The sequence below is a fragment of the Talpa occidentalis genome, unplaced genomic scaffold (genome assembly GCF_014898055.3).
Source record: "Talpa occidentalis isolate TD23 unplaced genomic scaffold, MPIMG_talOcc4v2.1 talOcc4.4, whole genome shotgun sequence".
Taxonomy (NCBI): domain Eukaryota; kingdom Metazoa; phylum Chordata; class Mammalia; order Eulipotyphla; family Talpidae; genus Talpa; species Talpa occidentalis.
Window position 1 is genome coordinate 35,941,544 of NW_023604295.1, and position 21,810 is coordinate 35,963,353.

Here is a 21,810-nt window from a genome sequence, read left to right on the forward strand (position 1 = left end):
TCTGAATTTTAATCTTACTAATGTATATAGAAGTCTAAATTGTTTAAGGAACAGGGACTTGATGTCACTAGAATATCTCCTCATAACTAGAAATCTGTGAGACATGCCTTTGTACATCTCTGGATGCCTAGAAAAACCTAATAAACCTTGACCAAAAAAAGAAAAAAGGAAAAAACACCTAAGCCTTGTTAGTTTTCTGAGAAGATCTGTGTTCTCACTTTTTTCTGTTTGTTTTTTGAGGAACGGTCTCCCTGCTGGCCTAGGGGTTAAGTCTCAGCGCTACGACACTATCACCACTGTGTCATGGGTTTGAACCCCGACCAGGGAGCAACCCACATGACACAGCAGAGACCTTTCCTGTCTTGTCTGCTGCCCTCCTCAGCAGTGTATTTCAGTATATCTGCCTCTTCTGCTCCCCACTCTGTTTCTGGTGAATCCTCTCACCCCTACCCCCACACCTCTGGCCTACACCCTAGTTCTTCTGCACAAAAATAAATCTTTAAAAAAAAAAAAAAAAGCCATATGGCACAGGTCCTGTTGTCTTTGAACAAATTTTCCATGTCTCCAGCTCCCCAGCAGTCTTTGGCATTGTCTCCTCAAGGACTGTGATGATTTTATTTGTAATGAAAAAATACATGTGGTTGTTCTTCAAGGCCTATAAATTGGCCACATATGTATTCAGCTTTGCTCCCTTTCCCACTGCACACAGAGGTCATCAGAATGTTCTTTCTATTTCAGACATGCAAACTTAGTAACAAACAGACTCCCCTGTTAAATGCCTGCACAGAAGGGGAGGCATTCAGAATGTCTGACCTTTTCACACTCTCTTATCACCATTCTGCTCACCCTAATTTATGGATTTGTTCAATTAAGAAAATATACCACTTCCTTTTATTAGTACTTAATCGGATTCTTCTCGTTCCCTTGGCCATATGCTATAGTATTAAACATTTGGAACTGGAGGGAAGAAGTAAATGGAACCAATGTTTATTAAGCACCTACAAATTACAATGTCCAGGACTCTCACATAAACTAATTCAATCTTCATAGCAATTCTTCTAGAGTGAATATAATACTTGTTCTACAGATTAAGAAAGTGAGACTCAGGAGTGTTGCTTAACATCTCAAGGAATTATTTTGTTTCAGATGTGGAAGGTGAGCCCAGATGTTTTGGGCCTATACAAATGATGACATAATCCATAGAGGGAAAGAGAGAAGGGAATTGTGACTGGAAATAAACATTTACTGCAATTGTGGTCCCAAAAAACATGCAGATGTTTTTGCAGATGTTTTAAATATACTTCTATTTTTCTAATGGTGGGCATTAATGGTTTAAACAATGCATCCTTCCATTCTTACTGCATGTCTGCCTGGTTCAGGGGAGTGTGAGATAGTTATAGGTCTCCTTCCATTACAGATGACCAACCTGTCTCTGCAGGCTGGACTGTCTGAATCTTACATACTGTGTGGTAGACAAGATACTTAGAAGAAACACTAGCAAAGCATCTCTTGGCCACCTTGCCCTGTGCTTTCCTACACTTTGGTATGAACCTATAGAGGTTTGAAGATGTAAGAGCTTCTGGACAGGCATGAAGTGGATTCAGAATTACTTGGCGATAGCTGCGGGTAAGGGTGGGGGCAGGGGGAGGCAATAGGCTTCACTTACAGCATCCCTTGTTCCCTGCTCTAGCTCAGTCTCCCACATTTCTCTTCCTGATTCACCCATTTATTGATTCTGTAATCTACTATTTTATTCATGCAAAGGTGTCACAAAATAAAGGAAAAAACCTCTTGGAGTACAGGCCATGAGATATCTCATTTCATCATTTAGTGATATGTGATCGCAGACATTTTTTTTTTTTTTTCTAGAAGCTTACATTCATCCCTCTATATAATAGACATAATAATTTCTGGCCATCCCTGCCCTGCCATAACATATATAAAAATCACATATAAGAGAATCATTTAGAAAATAAAGGAGAGCTTGGTCGCCTCAAATATCTTGCAGTTGGAAGGCTCTATTATATAAACATTCATTTATAACAACATAGATCTATATTTGTGAATACTTGAAAGAGGGTAAAGGAATAATCAATACCCTCCTTCCTTAAAGTCAGTGATTATAAAATGCTGAAGTGCTAAGTATACATTGTCGTGCTTATTTGTGCAAATAAGTATACAGCATAGTTTGAATTCCACTATCTGTGCTCTTCAGTGCTATGGAATAGAGCCTGTTTTGTTCCTTATAGAGAATGCTGTAAACTGTATTACTCTACCGTATACTGCTGGAGCCACTTATTTTTTTTTTTCAAACATTATTATAATGTTTATTTGCTCCCTGGGCTCATTTGTAAACCTTTCAAAATTTATATAAAGCTCAAATTATTTTTTTCTCCTCCAATATAGCTATGGCTACAGTAAGAGGAGACAAACCAGAACAAAATGAGATACTTTGAGGAGTGTTATAAGGGAATATTTCCCACCACAGTTTAGATACATGCTCAAAATCATCTTCTTCTGGGGTCATAGGAATTTCTTATTGTAAATGCCCAGAACCTGTAAAGTTTGTTCTTAGTTTTCCCAGCTCTCACCACAGCTGTCTATGAGGTAGGTTGGATTATTATCCTTGTAGGTCCAGTATTCTATGATCTTCTCATAGATGTGACCATTTCTTACTAGTCTTTCTACCTCTGACCTCAAACTCATGCAGTAAGTACATATGCATATAGTATGAATAGTTTTCTTGGGAGAAAACCAGGCAACACTCTTTACTGCTAATGTATGCTGAAGGAAGACAAACTTTGATTTTCTGAATCTATATCCTGTCCTGATTTGAGTAGACGTCACTACTTTTGAAGAAAAAGCCAAGAATGGCAGTCAAGTAGGGAATAGCAAATGTATAATAGTGCATGGTATGACAAATCAATTCTATTAAATTTCCAATTCTGTAAAATAGAAAATTACTTTGTCCTCTATGCCTCTCAGGAGACTTGTGGAAAATCAAAAGAACATTGGTTTGGGAGTCCAGTTTTTGGGGTTTTGTTTTGTTTTGTTTTGCTTTGTATAGAAAAGGCATTAGCATTCCAGTGGGTTCTCTAATGATCCATGAACACCTAATCCGAGGAAGCATGATTTCATGACGGGGACTCTGCACGACAGCTGGGTCTACTGCCAAGTCTCTGTCTGATTAGCTTTGCAGTTATTTTTGCATATTGCAAATGGCCTAGGAAGTTTAAAATGAAGTGCCTCAGCTGAAATTTGACATTGGCATCTCCATGTCTTTCATAAGTCTTTGTGTCTCCACTCAAGTCATTTTCATTATTGATTTTCAAATTTATTTAAATTGAAGGGGGAAAGAATGGAGATAACAACTGAGGAAAAAAGAGGACACAATTATTTTCCCTCCTACAAAGGAGATGCTTTAAGAAGATATTCAACTTTATACTCTACACATTTAAGAAAAATATGATTTTATGATAGCCTTGTGATCTCTCTATAGACAGAAGTTCTCAGGTGGAAACATAAGCAGCTTTTTGTCACTGATTTTGGAAAAAATATTTTTGCAAGGATATAGCTCACAGTTACATTTTAATCTGAGACCTGTTGGGAATGACCAGTCCCCACTCTGGTGTCCCATGCTCACCATCATTCCCATGTTTGTGTTCCTAGGACCTCGATGCAGTCTCAGTCTTCATACGGTAACAGCTCCCCACCCCTGAACAAAATGAACAGCATGAACAAGCTGCCTTCCGTGAGCCAGCTTATCAATCCACAGCAGCGCAACGCCCTCACTCCCACCACCATTCCTGACGGCATGGGAGCTAACAGTAAGAACATTTCCCTTTAACTGCAGCTAAAGGAATAACAGGGCTAATGAAGGGGAAACTCCACTCTGGGGTAAGGGAAGGACTTGCTCTGAAGCTAAGTGAAATGCACAGTGAAACAGATCAGATAACAGTTGAGTGGGTTGGGTTTCTCAGAGTGAATTTTCCTCATTTTTGAAGTGTGTAGTTCATTACAGGGCACATTGATTGAGATGGAGGAGGCTGTTCCTTTAGTGGGACAAGATATTTGTGAAAATAGCAGTTTACTTTCTGCCAGCTGGGATGAGGAATCATCTCTTAGGTAGATGGGGAAAATCATTTGAAAGAGTCAAAAGGAAATGCATCCAGTATGTGGGAAATAGACTTAAAATTTAGAGAAGTAGCATGAACTCTGGACTTAATTGCATGCAATGCTAGCTGTGCAGCTCTGGAAAAGTCACTTCTCTGCTCTAATACTCAGTTTCCATTCATTAAATTATCACTGTTGATATGATTTTGTGTTCTTATAATCTTTACCTTCTCAAGTCATCTACTCCATCCCATACATAGTCACCGGGGAGTTGACATAGAGAGAAGAATTTCCCTTTTATTATTTACACACAAATTCCTTATGTCAATTAAGTATAAATGTAAAAGACAATGTGAGAAATAGATGACAGATTTGCTGTAAATATAATTACCTTGTCTACAAGAACTAAATCTAACTATTACTCAAATTTTATTTAAAAGCAAGATGGTAAAAATGCAAGGATGGTAAAACCTGGATACTGCACATGTATCTGAGAAACCCCCTTATAAAATAAGTGCTCCAGCCATGTCCTTTGAAATCCTTCATTATTTATTAACTCTTTAAATTTGCATTTTAATGTTGCATTGGGAAGACTGGGAAGTTAAGGTGTTAAGGGAGGCTAGCATTATGACTCTGTGATCTGGCCTACATCCTGATTTTAAAATCAGGCCTATATCCTGATTTTAATGAAGTAGAGATATATGTGGAATGGTTGCCTGGCATGTCAACATATATGCTAACCATATTACCCCCTCCCTGGTAATACGCTAACCTGGTAAATATGCTAACCATATTACCCCTTCCCTGGTCATAAATGCATAAATGCATCCTGAATCTCAAAACCATACCCTTTGACAGGTCTGCTGCTTTGACAGCCAAAGGAATAGGAATCAGTTTTTTACTTTGTTTTCTTTCTTGTGACTTCTTAGAGTTCTCAATTTCTTTCCTGGCACAACAAAATTTAGTAATGATGATGATCCTTTATGCTTGTATAACTTACAGTTTACTTAATTTTCCTTATTTTTACTTCACAATTATCCTCTGGTGTTAGCAGGGAAGTCATGGGGGAAATAGCTGACACAGGCGCTTATGCACGTTAGCTCACTAGTTAGTGGCAGAGGCCTTTCCCCTTTGGCAACTACTATTCACTAAAACAGAAGCAAATTATATTAATCTTTTTGTAAGTATGTTGTTTTGCTCCTGCTTTGGCCTAAGGGCAAAAATCTGTTTCATAAATATTACTGCTATTAGAATTTTCTTCTCTGTAAGTGAATGGTCCCGGTTTATGGTTTAATAAAAAAAGGTTATTGGTGGTTGTTTTCCTGAATACAATCCTGAAATGATCTGTAAGAAACAGCGGGAATATTTATTGAATCCTCCTGTATTAGGCTTATGTTTCTCTACAAATATAATAAACCCTGCTGTTTCCAAATAAATATTCCAAAGATTCCCTTACTCACAGATTTATTCATGAGTTCACTTAACTGAAGTTTACTGAGCATCTGCTTTGTGCCAGGCACTGTGAGAGGATAAGGTCTAATTTCTATGCACAAAGAGATTATTCTAATGAGGGAGATAGAAATGTAACCATGAAGTCAAATACAGAGAGGAACATATCATCAATAAGAATAATAAGCAATTCAACAGAGCATTAGAATTAGAGAAAGGAGTGGATAAAAATTGTCCGAAGAGAGGTATAGAGATCAAGAAGTTTGGTGACCATTCTGTTTGATGAGATGTAGGGTACATGAAGGGGTATAGTGAGAGATAAGACTGAAAAGAAGGCTGGTAGGTTTAGACCTTGGTCACATTAATCCAGGCAAAATGGACCGCTGGGATGCTGGTACATGATGATGGCAGTAACCCTCTCTGTTCCTCCTGCTTCTGTTCAGTTCCTATGATGGGCACCCACATGCCAATGGCTGGAGACATGAATGGACTCAGCCCAACCCAGGCCCTCCCTCCCCCTCTCTCCATGCCATCCACCTCCCACTGCACCCCCCCACCTCCGTACCCCACAGATTGCAGCCTTGTCAGGTGAGTCCACAGCATGTGCCCCTGGGGGCCCATCCTAAGCATTTCTGGGTGGTGGAGGGTGGACACTGTGAAAGTCAATAGCACAGTTGGAAAGAAAGCAGCCCTGTGGTGGATTTCAACCACTGTTATCTCTGACCTGTGTCATGGTCAGCAGGGTTCATTCAAGGAAAACCATGATGATCAGCTTGGATTTGAATGGGAAAAGTGGAAATGTGAGTTTATAGGCATGTGACTTTTCATGCCTATTTCCCCATTTCACTTATTCCCTTCTCTGCCCTCACATTTTTATACTGTCATTTGTGGCCTTCAAATTGGTGCTCAGGGCTGGGTTTCCCAAAAGGGCAGTAAACTTTCTATCTCGCTCCCTTTCCTGCTCGCTAGGCCTCATAACTCTCAGCCACCATGGGCTCATAATTTTGGAGTTGGATGTCCAGAAAAAAAAGTTTTAATATTAGTAAGATGGCAGGGAATTTCAAGAACTTGGTGGTTTCTTCTGCTTTACCACTTGGGGAATGAGCACAATCCATACAAGGGAGCTCAGATGGCCAGAAGAAAATAATGCATTAAGCCTGAAAGATCTGTTTCCCACAGAGGTACCCAAATCTTACTTCTAGTGTACAAGGTGTGGGCCCTGCTTCATGCACAGGATGAATCTTTCATGTGGCTTCTGGAATAATGTGTGTTGATCCTCAGGTGCTTGAGGTAACAGTAGCCATCATAGTGCCTGGCTTATGCCTTCCAGCACCTGGCTTTACAGCAGTGTTGGCATCATCAGTCAGACCAACACCAGAAAGGAAGGGGTCTGTATTCTAAGGAGGACATATGTCAAAAAGCATGAATAACTTCACAGTAGAGCAGCACACCATTTTTTCTTAGGCACATGGACCATTCTCAGAAGTCCTAAATGCAAAACAATTGAAGTAAAGATGCGCTTTGTGAAATGAAGAGTCAGAAGGCAGGTGGAGTGGAAACCTGACCACTGGACTCCTTCCTTTCACCCCTGCAGTGGCTCCTAAGGGTCTGCAGGACCCCCAGAATTCCACAGGTCACCACTGGAAAATCACTGCTTGGCAAGAATCCATACAGTTGATTTTAATTTCTCAAGACCTAAATTTCAAGTCACCAATCATCCCCAAACCTCATATCCAAGTTCAACATATAATTTATCTGCCCTTCGTCTCTTCTGTGGGGCATCCCAGGGCAAAATGTTGGGTTTTCCTTTATCTCGCCAATGCAGTTGGGGTGAACTTTCTTTTTCTGTTTCTTCCTACCTCTTCCCTCTCCCTCTGCAGTTTCTTAGCAAGGTTGGGCTGCTCATCATGTCTGGACTATTTCACGACCCAGGGGCTGACCACCATCTATCAGATTGAGCATTACTCCATGGATGTAAGTAACTGTTAGACTTTTCTCTTGAGTTTTATTTCTTCATTTCCTTCCTTTGGTGACATCTGCTGTATAAGTCAATTTCCCCTAGATTTCAAATTCATTTTTTCATAACTCCTAGTCTCAACTTGAATGGAACCCATGGCCAGAGGAGAAAGATTCCCAGGTAGTACATATGAGACTTTTAGTAATTAGACTTCCTCAATTTGCCTGGTCAGTAGACCATTGTCTAGTGAACCCGAATGCAGATGGGAAAGAGGAGATCTAATTCACCTTTAAGAATCTTTAACAAATTCAAAGAACTAGTTGGATGTTCTCATTAATTGGTATAGGTCCCAGGGATCCTAGCAGAAAGCAGGTGATGTTAATCTCAGTTGAAAACATGGAGAGATGACAATATAGTCATTTGCCATGATGAGTTGATGACAGAGCCAGGAATAGGACCCTGAGATGTAAGCTGCTAGTTTAAATTCATTAGCTGACTTCTGCCTCTCCTTAAAGTAGAACCTTAAGGGAAATTCAGATGTGCCTCTCAGAACCATATGTTCATACATTTTCACTTTTATGGCCCAGCCAGCTCTGATCATTGGGAAAAATATCAGTAGTCATGGATTCAAATCCCGATCATGCTTTTTATTAGCAGTGGGGATTTGGGGTTATCACTTTGCCTCACTGGACCTCATTTAATCAAACGAGGTTAAATCATTGATATTGATATAGTAATATATTGATATTCATTGATTTGTCTTTTGGAGCAAGCTGGATGGGAGGGGGCTTTTCTTGCTTCTTAAAACACTTCTTAAACTACTGCTCATGTGGGAGCTCATGTTGTTCTGGTTTTGGCAATCTGATTTTGCTCCTGGACTGCTCTTCATGCTGCTGTCTTTGGGGTTTACTGTCCTCTCTTCTAGCTTCCAGAGGGCCCTATGGACTGGTGGGAGAAGACCCTCTCTGCCTCTGCTGCTGCTTCTAGTAATTGGGACCTCTTTTCTCCCCCTCCTTGAGCACCGATGCTAGAGATGCCCCTGCAGCATGAGAGCCCAGCCCTGTGGTGACAAGTCTGCACTGTGCTACCCCAATACCCATTCCTCTTCACCCCAGGAATCAGCCCTGTCTGGCTGTCCCCGATGGAATAAATTAAAAACAAAATCTATACACAAAGCTTCAGGAATAAGTTCCAATGGGATTCAGATAACTTCACAATGGCATCCATCCACTGAAGAGATAGAATTGCCCTGTGTTTGAGAGTCCTCCAGGATGGAAGAGGGAATTTGTCCCTTTCCTATATTTTTGAAGTTATACTTTCTCTTCACTCACTTGTTCCCATGGGGCAGCATGTCAGAGTGCTCCTTTGGCTATTTGGATTTTCAGCTGCACTCCACAAGTCCATCTTTGCTGGTGTTGCCTAGGTCTCGTGACCATTTCTGGACCATGCTTTTCTCACCTGTCAGTCATCAATTAAAATTCTATCCAGAGAATCCTGCAGATTAATGAAGGCTAGTTTACTAAGAGTTTTGGATTTATTGGGAGTTTCAGAAGCATAAAGCGATATAGCCTCTTATCTGTTTGTGGATTAATTTTTTCATAGTGCAGTCTTCTGCTGGAATAGAGAAGCAGAGCATCTCCACTCTGCAAGTTTCCAAAGTGGGAAATGTTGGGAAACTATCTAATTTCTGTATCCTTACCTCGGCTTCTTCCTGCTCATTACTGGAAACAGACACCTCTTTTTCAGCTTGTCTCTCAGCGCCAGACTAAGTTATTTGATGTTCCTTCCTGGAAAAGGAATGTGGTTAAATTTCGGAGTTTTAATAAGTACCCCCTGTAAGAGGCAAGGATAAGTTAATAATGATCTAACATAACATAATATCATTGATAAAAAGTCATAGAGTATATTCTTATAATGTGCAAAATGCTTTCATATCCACATTAACATTTAAGTATGCAACATATGCTGAGTTAAAAAAGGAATGATATCCCATCCCACCAATGAAGAAACTGAAACCAGTTGAGAGTAAGTGACTTGAAGAAGGTCTAGAGCCAATCAGGGATAGAATTAGAGTCTCTATCAAGGTCTTCTGACCCAAGTTTAGTGTTCTTTCTGCCCACCATGCTGCTCCACAAAATATGTGAGCTGCTCCTGGAACAAACCAATTAAAAAGCCAGTGCAGATACAAGTAAGACATGCCATCCAGTTAGTGAAGATTGACTGTATTTGTTGTCTGCTATCCCTACTCATAGAACATGGACATGTGTTTTAACACTCTGACTTAAGCAAACACCAACAGACCTTTGGTCATAGGACAGTTTTAGACTCAAAGTCTGTCCTGAGTCCCCAATTAATTCAGTTAATTGTTTAACTTCAGAGTTATCAACCTCTCTGACATTCAAATTTTCTATGAAATAGGTATAACATATCTCCTACTAATCTGAGCATTAAATGAAGTTATGAATATGTATAATTAGTTCAGTGCCTGGCACCTAGAGAGTTTTGATACCTTCTTGTTAGTCATCTTTTCCTTTCATCTCTTCACTGAAGCAATGGTGACATCTCATTAATACCTTTCTTCTAGTGACTAGAGCCCTTTAGATTTAGAGTCAGAAGTTCCCTCCCTGTACCTTATGTTTCTGTGTGAGGATTTTTACCCTCAAATCTAACAACTGTCCCTATTTTATCAATTAAAAAAAACTGAAACCAGTGAAGAATTAGCAGAGATGGTACCTCAAGACTGCCTCTGTGCCTAGGTACATGTAGAGCCAAATGTTAGCTGAGAGCTGATTTTATTTTCCAATTCAGGATCAATAAATCCAGGTCAATTAGACAAGAGCCAAGGAAAATGACAAAATGGTGTAGTGTAAATGTCACTTATTGTTTCTTTGTCCTAATTCTTCCTGCCTCCCTTCCCTGTTGCACAGGATTTGGCAAGTCTAAAAATCCCTGAGCAATTCCGTCATGCCATCTGGAAGGGCATCCTGGACCACCGGCAGCTGCATGACTTTTCCTCCCCTCCCCACCTCCTGCGGACCCCAAGTGGCGCCTCCACAGTTAGTGTGGGTTCCAGCGAGACCCGGGGTGAACGTGTTATTGACGCTGTGCGCTTCACCCTCCGCCAGACCATCTCCTTCCCACCCCGAGATGAGTGGAATGACTTCAACTTTGACATGGATGCTCGTCGCAACAAGCAACAGCGCATCAAAGAGGAGGGGGAGTGAGCATTCCTCCTGGAGCTTTTCCACCTTCTTCCCATTCGCCCACTCCCCTGCCAGCACTGCTGCTTGACCTTGCAAGCATTTCCCCTAGCTCCTCTCCTTCCTCTTCTCAGTCTGGTTTCTTAAGAAAAGGAGAGGTAAGAGGCTACCTCTTACCTAATGTCCAGCTCTGATTCTGATTCTGGCTTTAAGCCTTCAAATCTATTGCTTGCAGGACTGGAGTTGTCATGACTAGGTAGAAGTGAGCAGAAAAGCAGTGTGCATCCCCTTAAGCTGCAGAGATCTGTCATTGACTTTTATAAAGCATTTTCACCCTTATAGTCTAAGACTATATATATAAATATATAAATATACAGTATATATTTTTGGGTGGGGGCATTGAGTACTGTTTAAAATGTAATTTAAAGGAAAGGAATTGACTTGCACTTATCAAATTATTTTTTTAATTGCTTTGAATGGCTCATCTATATTCTTTCTCTCAAGGGGTATCAAGTGGGGTAATAGGAATTTAGAGTTTGATGGTATATGTGAGTGGCAATAGTGTTTAGGTCCCTTCAGTTCTTTGAATGCTAAACACATGCTATGTCAAACCTTTTGATAACCCAGTTGTATTTACCATTGCTTATTATATAGGTGAGACTGTATATATTTACACACTTCTCAATGTTGGTGGATTTTATGTTATCAGATACCCCTACTAGTGATGATGGTTCATTTTGGGATTATTAAATCCAATTACAAGAAAAAGTCCATGTTCATAGCATCATAGACTAGAAGAAAGGAAATGCCCTCTCTTGCTTTTGGCTGGGGTGGAGAATATGGACTGAGACTAAAATTCTTAAAAGGTCCTGGGGGTCATCAGTTAAAAAACATCTGGTATCATGTATTTGAGTATATCAGCAAGCCCATCAAATTGATGGGCATCTCTTAGTATACCTATCTCTTAGTATTCACTAGGAAAGTATCCATTGTCATTATAGAAGCCTTAAAACTAAATTCCACTAATGAACCTTCTAACTCAATAAACTAATTGCTGTTCTTCTTAGAATTAAGTTTGATTTGATCAGGATGAATACCATCTATCCTATCCTTACAATGAAGTGTTAATGTCTATAAAGAATATCCAGGAAAAACAGAACACATACAGAAATATTGAGTCTCCACTAAATAAGACAGCTCAGTGAGCCTGAATTGAAATTCTTAGAAAATCTTTTGAAATATAGATAATATTATTTGGTAAATGTTTCTTTTAAAGAGCATCCCTATTCTATAAAATTCTTGTTTACCTTGCTCTCTTCAAGGTTTAAAATAGGAGTTGAGATTTGGAAAACAAAATGATGAGATCAGTTTTCCAGTGGCATTAGTTGCTTCAATATGTTACTTTTCTCTTTTGATCAGTGAGAGTTTTACTTTGTTAGAAAATAACTGTGAGAACCCAATTTCCTGTGTGTTGCTTTTCCGGCCTGTGCATAGACATAAAAATGTCCCACAGACCCGGGCGTAAACCTCTCATGGGAGCTAGTATTTGGACCACATGAACAAATACTTGTCTTTAAACAAGCATTTGTTAAATGACCGTATTTTTTAAGTGACTATATTCCCCTAGATTTTGTAGAAACATATGTGACCTTTTTTTTTTCAAACTATAAAACAGGTATTTTGTATATATGCTAATGAGCTCTAAAATATTCCTGTGCATTCTGGTAAAGGGCTATTATGAACATAAGCTTCCATTTTTTTTTTATTTTAAAGTATGAAAGGGCTAATGTGGCTCAAAAAATATAATGTATGAGTTTCATCTGAAAAAGTGTATATATATTTTTGTGCGTAAAAATGCATACTCTGTATTTTGATTATTTTTTTCTTCTTGGGATAGTGGGTTTTCCAGAACCAGAGTTGAAACTTTTTTTTTAATTATTATTATTGTTTTTATATTTTCACGGAAACATCACTTAGTTTAACAACAATGTCATATAAGAAAAAATATCTTAAATGTAAGATGGGGGGAAGGGAAAGTTGTTTTTTATTATTATTTTTATTTTGTATGTTAAAGAGAGTGAGTCCTTGATTTCAAAGTTTTATTGTGCTTAAATGGTAATATGCACTGTTAATTTGTAGAACAGGCATACAGCTTTGAAAACCTAGTAAGGGGAAGAGTTAAAGCTGTGCCTTGGCAATGCTAGGAAGTCACATGGCTTCCTCTACTATACTGAGTGTTTGAATAAACCTGGGACTTCTGAGCTATTTCAATACTATTCAGGTGGCACTAGGGACTCAGAAATTCCTGTACTGTATCTCATGGGTTTGGCATTAGCCAAGATAGGCACAACGACTGACCTTTTATCCTGGTGGCAAATTATGCTCTGAGTATATGAGTAGCTAAGATAAGGGCTGAAAGAATATTGAGGACAGAGAAGTGGGAGTGGGCTTAATGGAGTCCTTGTGGTCTGGCTTGGTACAGTTAGCTGAACAATGCAAAGGTTTTTATTTGGAAGTGATTAGAAATAGAAACGGAGAACAGAACTTTCTTCATTAAATCCATTTACTTTTTGTTTTCTTGATATTCCCCAAAAATACAGTATGTGGGATGTTGAATGTTAAAGGGTGTGTTTTTTTTATTATTTTTATAACTGTATAAAAATTAAGTAAATGTCAAAGGTTTTATATTCTTTATTAATGTTTTTGAGAGGTTCTTTCTTATAGATGTCATACTTTTTTTAAGCTTTAGTTGCCTGTCTTTTGGTATTTTTTGTTATGGGCTTTTGGTGAGCCAGAGGCAAATCTTCAAGCCACTTATGTTTACCAAGACATGCAATAAAATTTAAAAATAAATAAAATGCATTGAGAAATGGTATTGTTATTGTTGGTTGTGGGCTGTGTGTGTGTGTGTGTGTGTCTGGCTGGCTGGCTGGCTAGCTGGCTCGCTGACATTTTTTGGCCCTATTTTTTTTACCAGTAAGGAGGAAGAAGAAAAGAGAAAAGTATTAAATTATTTCCGTATCATCTAATGTTAAATAAGGGAAACAGAGAGGTTCAAATATTGATGCTTCTCATCTCAGAACAAATAAATTTTATTTTCTTACTTTAGCCAATGTATGAAAAAGGAAAGATTAAGAAGACATTGTCATTTGATACATGAGATACTCACAGTTTAATACTCTATTTGATTGAGGTCAGAATGAGTTTGTTTTGGAACAGGGACTAGCCAATAGTGATTTCTAATGTCTAATTTAATGACCTCCTGACCAGTGCCCTCCTCAGCAATTCAGGAGTGTGGTACAGATTACCCTGGATATATATGGGAACAGCCTGCAGATGACGGGCACTAAGTGGGTAGGTTCTCTGTTAAACACAATGTTAAATATCACCTTTCAGTTGTATACTTTGATTGAATAAATAAAATACTATTAAAATAGTTTAACAATTTTTAATAAAGAAATGCAAGTTCATTATTTTAATGGACTAACATTGTATAACATGAAAACATTTTAATACTTAGATTTATAGATAGCTTTATAGTATAGTGCTATATATAATATATAGTATTTAAAGGTATCAGCTGTTTTTCCTGTATAGAGATCAATTGCATTATGAATATATATATTCCTATAGGCAAGGCAGGTTCAACTTAAATTAGGGATACCAAATGATTCCAATTCTTATTCCTTGAAATTTAGGTTACCCTGTCCCAAATTAAACATTTGATAAAATTTTGCCAGTATTGGGAAAATTAAAAAACTATGAAAATGGTTAATTGTTGATATACTGTCACAACACTTTGGACTCAATTTTAATTTTTCATTGCTTATTTTTAAGTAAGTGAATCATTGTATGGATTATTTGATGACTTTTATTCTTCAAGGTCTTCTGAAGTGCAAAGAAAAACTTAAAAATATTTGTAAGGCATTTTTTAGAATAATTTTAAGTTTATAATGAAATTGAGAGGAAAGTACAGACATTTCCAATATATCCTCTAACACCCACATGTGCATAGCCTCCCTCCTTGTCAACATACCCCACCAAAGGGGTACATTGGTTAGACCTGTAGCTCTTATACTGTCACATCATTATCACTCAAAGTTTACTCTAGGCTTCACTCTTAGTGGGGTACATTCTATGGGATAGAACAAATCTATAATGGCAATTATCCACCATTACAGGACCACTGCCCTAAAACCTCTCTGCAATTTACCTATTCATCCCTGCCTCCCCAAACCCCTGGCAACAAATTTTACTGTCTCGAAATTTGGTTATGATCTCTATCATCATGCCTTTTCCAGAATGCAATACATTTGGAATCAAAGAGTTTGTAGCTTTTTCAGATTGACTTCTTTCATTCAGTAAAATTTAGGTTTCCTCCAGGTTTTTCTTCATGACTTGCTAGGCCATTTATTTAAGCACTGACATAACTTGCATTGTCTGGCTGTAACACAGTTTACTTATCTAGTCACCTATTTAAAGACCTCTTGGTTACTTCCAAGTTAGGGCAATTATGAGTAAATTTCTGTAATCATCTCTTTGCAAGCTTTTATGTGGACATGCTTTCACCTCCTTTGCATGAATACCAAGGAGTGTGTGATGGCTGGAATATAAGGTAATATTTCAGTTTTGTAAGAAAACTACCAAACTGTCTTATAAAGGAGCTGTACCATTTTGCATTCTCATCAGTAATCAATGAGAGTTCCTGTTGCTCTACCACCTCACCAGCACTTAGCAATGTCAGCGTTCTGTATTTTGACCATTCTAACAGCTGTGTGGATAGGTAATGGTATCTGGTTATTTTAATTTTCATTAAATTAATGGAGGATATATGTAGCTATATGTGGAACATCTTTTCATGTCCTTATTTTTCACTTGTCTAACTTTTAGTAAGGTATCTGTTAAAGCCTTTGGTTCATTTTTTGATTAGTTTGTTTTCTCATTGTTGGATTTTGAGTGTTCCAAACTTGTATTTAAAAAAGAATAAATTTTTTTGCAACTAGCATAAGACCATTTAGACCATCTCAGAAATATAAAATGAGATATAAAGTTAGTGATTTTGTTATTTCATATTGTGAGGTATTTTCACTATTCTAGGAATCATTTCTTCCTTACTTACAAATCAACTTTAATGAGCCAAAATCAAAATACTATAATTTATTTTAAAAAGGAAAACCAGCAGAATTTTCCCAAACTGTGCTCATATGGTAGACACAAGAGCACTTGAAATGTGGCTAATCAAAATAAAGGTACACAATAAATTTCAAAAACTAAACACAAAAATCAAGACTATAAAATAAGTAATATTTTTATGTTGATGACGTGTTGAAAAGACAATATAGATTGAACATACCTAATTAAAATTAATTTTAACTGTGTCGTTTTATATTGTATATACTAGAAATTTAAAAGTATGTAAGTGGCTTTCATTATACTTCCATTGGACAGCTGGCCTAGAAAAATGATGCAATAAGAAGTCTAGAAAGGTAATCACTGGTTTTCTTACTCTGTTGCCAAAAATATTGCATCATCTTTCTAGAAGGGATAGAATAATGTGAGACAATTATCTTTGCGGTCTGCCTTTAGTTTTTCACAAGAATTCAGTTTTTCATTTTCTCCCCATAATAACAGAGATTAAAAGTGACAGAAGCAGATGTTTCAAAATAGTTAAATCAGAAGATGTGTTTAAAGAAACATTGAACTCTAATGCGGATGGTGAAATGGGTTGTGTAAGTTAAATCTCAGACTAAGCCTTCATGTGATGATGTCCCAGATAAATTTTCCCAAACAAAAGGCTGAACAGCTGAGACAGAATTATAAGGGTAAAAGAGATATATGGTATTCTTATATGGTTAATTGTTCAAGTAGAATTTTACCATGTAAATTTTGTGGACAAGAACTTGACCATGCTAATTTTTTAAAAGGACATATGCCTGTATTCTCTAGCTCTAAAAATTCTGATCAACCAAATTTACTCAATATGCTTCAAAAATGGACAAATGCTAAAGGCAAGTCTGTAGCAAATGTAACTAGAAAATTAATGTCATAGAAATTTAACTCATTGAATCAATCATTCAAAATGTATTCATAAATGTAAAAATATTATAGTCATTCTCAAATATTCCAAAACTTTTTAAAAGTACTGTGTTCTTATAATGAAAGGCAAGATAATAATCAGAAGCAATAATATATTAGACTGTATCCAATGTATTTCAAGTCAAAATTTACAAGATGGTTATATCCCATACCATATGATGCTAATAAACAGTTTATTGTTAGTCAATATATTTCACATTTTTGTATCAATATCTCTATAATCATGAAAATAAATTACAAAATTTTAGGTTTATCATGCTTGCACTCTTATTAAGATTTCTGATGCAACCATTTTTCCCTACCCCTTTTGTCTTCTATACTCTGACAATAAAATGACTAAGATTTGGAAAAACAAAAGGAGTAGGCCCAGATGATGTTGGGTAGTAATTTTTCCTGTTACACTGTTATTAGAATATATTACCTAGTATTAATAATTACAGAACATCAAAGACCTAACATCAGTTAAACATGTTTGAGCTGTCTAAAATTTTGCATAGGACTCAAGATACAGGACACTTTACTTCTGCTTTTGGGTACACCATATAGATTATTTAGAAAAGTAACAGAGTGGGGTGTCTCTGGTGGTACAAGGCATTATCTCTCAGTACTATGAGGCTATCTGCAGCCACTGCAGCATGAGTTTAATCCCCGGCCAGGGAGATAACCCACATGGTGCAGCAGACCTCTCCTGACTCACCTGAGTATTTCAGTCAGTCTGCCTGTTCTGTTCCCCAATCTTTCTCTGGTGAATCTTCTCACCTCCCACACCTCTGGCCTGCACCCCAGTTCTTGCATGCATGCATAAATAAATCTTTAAAAAAAAAGACAAGTAGGGCCTCCCCAGTGGCGCAGTGGTTGAGCGCTGGGTTGCAAAGCTGCCTGCAGCCTCTGCAGTGCCGGTTCGATCCCCGGCTGCTCCCCAGCCACTGGAGGAGGATCCCACATGGCGCGCAGACCTCTCCTGCCGCCCGCTGCTCCCCTCAGCAGTGTACTTCGGTCCTTCTGCCTGCTCTGCTCCCCGCTCTGGCTCTGGTGAATTCTCTCACCCTCCCGCACTTCTGACTGTACCCAGTGCATGTATAAACAAACAAACAAATAAAATAAATAAATAAAAACATGTCTCTAAAAAAAAAAAAAAAAAGAAAAAAAGACAAGTAACACAGTGACCTAGCATAGGATATACAAGCACTACTAATAGGAAAATAAAAAGTGTGGAATAAAGGACATGAGTGGTGAGGACACACCAGAGCCTTCCTGGCCAAAGAAAGTTGTGCTTAACTTTGAGTGAGGACAACCACAGGAGACAGTATGCATTTTCCCTTCAGCCATTCTTTTCTCTTTCATAGTTTCCTGTTCTCTTACTAGGTAAAGTAGAACATAGGACACAACCAACTTTGGGTCAAGATTTCCCTGCATCTTCCTCAAATCCATACAATTTTTGTGTCCATTATTTTTTCCAAACTTGATTGACCCTGCATTTTTTCCTGGTGCTTTAGACTCTTTCCAAAAAATGTTAGGCAAATACAGAGATTTCCGTAGAGCAATCGAGACACAGAGTGGAACAAATATTGTACTGAAAGAAGACGATGTTGTTGGCCAGATGCATCTTTCCTTGTGCCTCAGTTTCAACAGCTGTAAAATGAGAGTTGAAAATCCTAAAGTGGCAGTATTTCAGTAACACCCTTTAGGAGAGAGCTGAAAAATGACATAAAACAACTGCCAATATAAATATAAGGCTATAATTTTTAGACAAATTGCAGTCTCAAAATTGGAATCTCCATTAAATGCAAACCTAAAGGTATCTACAAATTTGCTCCTTCCATAGAGAAACTTTTCATAGAGCACTAAACATATATATAACACACATTTGTATTTTTTTTTCCCAGATAAGAGCAGTTCATTAATTTAAAGAGGTGCTTTCACAGTCAATGTTGGGTGTGTTCTGGAAATTCATGAGATTTGTGACTCCTCACACTAATCCTGAATCTTTATATGTGCCAAGTGGGTGGCAAGTACTGGCAGGTAAATTTCTCTTTTATGATTCTGATCAGAATTTTGGACCTAGAATCTCTGAGGTAGTGCATTTTGTAATTCGAGCAAAAGTTAGATACAAAGGGCCAAGAGACAGGAAAAAAATTCTAGCGAATTGAGAATTTTATGGCACTTAAACTTCTGACATTTGCTCTATAATTTTGAGAAGCCATAATTTTATCTGTAAAAGAAATTATTATTTTGAATAATGACTTTATATTCTTAGACTATAGTTACTCACTTCTGTAAATCATGTTCAAATGGCTTAATATTCCTAAACACTGTTACCTGTTAAAAATTGATCATTCTGTCAATTTTTAGCTGAGTTCATACAGCTGCATCAGATTTTTTTTCTAATTTACCATTATCTTCCTAATACTAGTCTGCTCCATTAACAACTAAAAGTTACAGAACATACTTGAAAGCACTCATAATATTGAAGGTACAGAAAAGTCAAAGTTTTAAATGAGAGTAAAGAGAAAGAACACAAACATCAACCAATTGTCAGATTAAAGGCTGTGAAATGAATAGAGAAATTTCTGCTGTGTCATTCCTCAGGGCCGCCTGCCAAATGCATTTTGGAAATGTTCAGAAGGTTTTCTCTCTAGAATTCTGGAATTATAGTGGCATCAAGGTATCAGCATGTTAGGTACATTAGAACAAATGCTGGTGTTTGTAAATATTTAAAAGAGAGGTTTTAAAAGAAATGTTTCAGCAAATCCACTTTTGTGAATCTCACCCCAGCAGGAGCAGCCCTAGGAAATATATTACCAACATCTGGTGTTCAAAAGGATTCTCATGCTGCTGGAAAGTGTGTGTGTGTGTGTGTGTGTGTGTGTGTGTGTGTGTGTGTGCTACTTTTCGGCTAGAACAATGTTCTTTTACCATGCCTTTTATTCTTTCAGAGACCATAATATGTTTCACCCTCAGCGATTTTCCCCCCACTATTTTTTAAAGATTTATTTATTCATGCTTACAAGAACTGGGGTACAGACCAGAGGTGTGGGGAGTGACAGGAATCACCAGAGACAAAGTGAGGAACAGAACAGGCAGTGACTGAAATACACTGCTGAAGGGAGCAGTGGGTGAGACAGGAGAGCTCTGCTCTGCCATGTGGGTTAGCTCCCTGGCCAGGAATCAAACTTGGGCTGCAGTGACTGTGGATAGCTTGATAGCACTGTGTCTTTAACCGCTGCACCACCAGGGAGGCCCTCCCCTACTCTTTCATTCAATGATTTGTTAATTTTTATTTTAATTTTCGAGTTACATTTTTGCTCTTCCATATGTGCACATGTTTTCACTCACCCTCCATCAAACCATCCATACCTGTCTAAGTTATATACTCACAAGCTGTACAAATTCTCAGCAAAAATAATGTGGAAGTTGTCTTTGGAGCATTCCTATGCCCTTGCCTGTCCCTCTCCCTTCCTCTCTAACAAAAATATCCACGTTGTACTCCATTTTCCACTCAAACATATTGCTTGCTGAATGGAAATACCCTTGATAATGGATATGGTGCCAAAGTTATTTGCCCTGTGCAAGGAGTTTCAAGTCATACCTTAGAAGTAGGTACCTGACAACTCATTCTTACAGACCCCCACCCTCAGGCTCATGATATCCTTAAGAGTCACATACAGGGCAGGACGTCATATCTAAATGTAGTCTCACCAAGACTCAGCAGAAAGTACGGTATTGTACCATGGCTGGCTAGTATTCAATCGGCATTTGGCAATCAATGGGAGTTCTGTCTTCTCAGATACAGGCCTTCTTCTTCCCTCCTATAATATCCTATTCATAAGAATGTAGCTTGGCTGCCTCTCCCCTCCATCTTTCATCCCCTTAGCCTCATTACTTCTTGTCCTGGGGTACAATACCACAGTCTTTGCTCATCATCACAGCCTCCATAACACTTTGACCTCCCTTGGTGAGGGTGGTAGGAGTGGTAAATGTCTGTCTCTCTCCCATGATCGTAATGCATTCTTTCCTTCCCGAGGGAAAGAGCTCCCCCATCTCTTGGCTGAAAGACTATTTTCTTATGAACTCCACTCCAATTATTTCCATGGTACTCTTGTGCAATACCAGGTTTTCCTACTCATGTGGAATGGCCTGGTGTATTCATGGTGAGGAAACCAGAGGTGGTAAACTGTGGTAAGGTGTGAGGCTCTAACTGGGAAGGTGGAGCTCAGCAAAGGTCACCATTGAGGTGGCATGTGGGTTTTGGTTCTATAAGGGTTCCCTTTGGGCTTCCTGTCCAATGGGTTGCTCAGTTCCTTCTCCAGTTTGTTCAAGGCATTGTGGGAAATTATGACTTGAGAAGAGGCATAACTCTGATCTATAAGTGCAGACCAAAAACAACTGGTCTAGGCTCTTCAATTTATGGAGTTGGAAACTGAAGTCAAATGGAAGATTGGATTATGTGACATCTCACAACAGAACTGCATTCTACTTTCAACAGCAAGGAAGAACCAAGTGGTCTTGACCTTCTTTCTCAACTTTTAGTGCAACCCAACCCAGCTTCTACTTAGAAGAGGTCTCTTTTCCAGGCCACAGCCAGATCCTTGTGCTTGTGCTTATGCTTGTGCTTGTTGTTACCTTCTCTTTCTCAGTAAAAGTTGGTAATGAATGTTTTTGCATACTGCTTACAAGTGGATTATTTCTCTGCTCTCAGTTTGCTTTTCTGTTGTTTAGTCACAAACACTTCTGGCCTGAAGCACTCTCTGGAATTCATGCAATAGGGATGTTGGAACAAATTATGGCTTTTATGCTCTTGGTGCTATACAAATTACCTCCTGCTGCTTCTACCACTTGGTTTGATCTTTTCAGTTTTGGCTCTTTATTTTGTTTTTGAATATCAACAAAAATGTTCATTGTGGTGCCTGAATTAAGTCTAACAATGTCTCTGTATACACTTAGGGATAAAAAAAAAAAAAAAAACAAATATATGGTTCCAGTCCCATTACTTGT

General features: G+C 38.2%; 1 protein-coding gene across 3 annotated transcripts in view; it reads left to right on the forward strand.

Annotated features, from left to right (window-relative positions):
* Positions 1-21,810, forward strand: part of TP63 (tumor protein p63) — a 276,044-nt gene that overhangs the window by 239,626 nt on the left and 14,608 nt on the right. Inside the window, exons 13-16 of one of the 3 annotated variants that reach the window (XM_054700436.1) lie at positions 3,670-3,827; positions 6,006-6,150; positions 7,443-7,536; positions 10,447-10,739. In XM_054700436.1, coding sequence (XP_054556411.1) covers positions 3,670-3,827; positions 6,006-6,150; positions 7,443-7,536; positions 10,447-10,739 — 690 coding nt within the window. Of the gene's footprint in view, positions 1-3,669; positions 3,828-6,005; positions 6,151-7,442; positions 7,537-10,446; positions 11,960-21,810 lie in introns of those variants that run through there. The other 2 variants (XM_054700437.1, XM_054700438.1) reach the window with 2 other exon arrangements.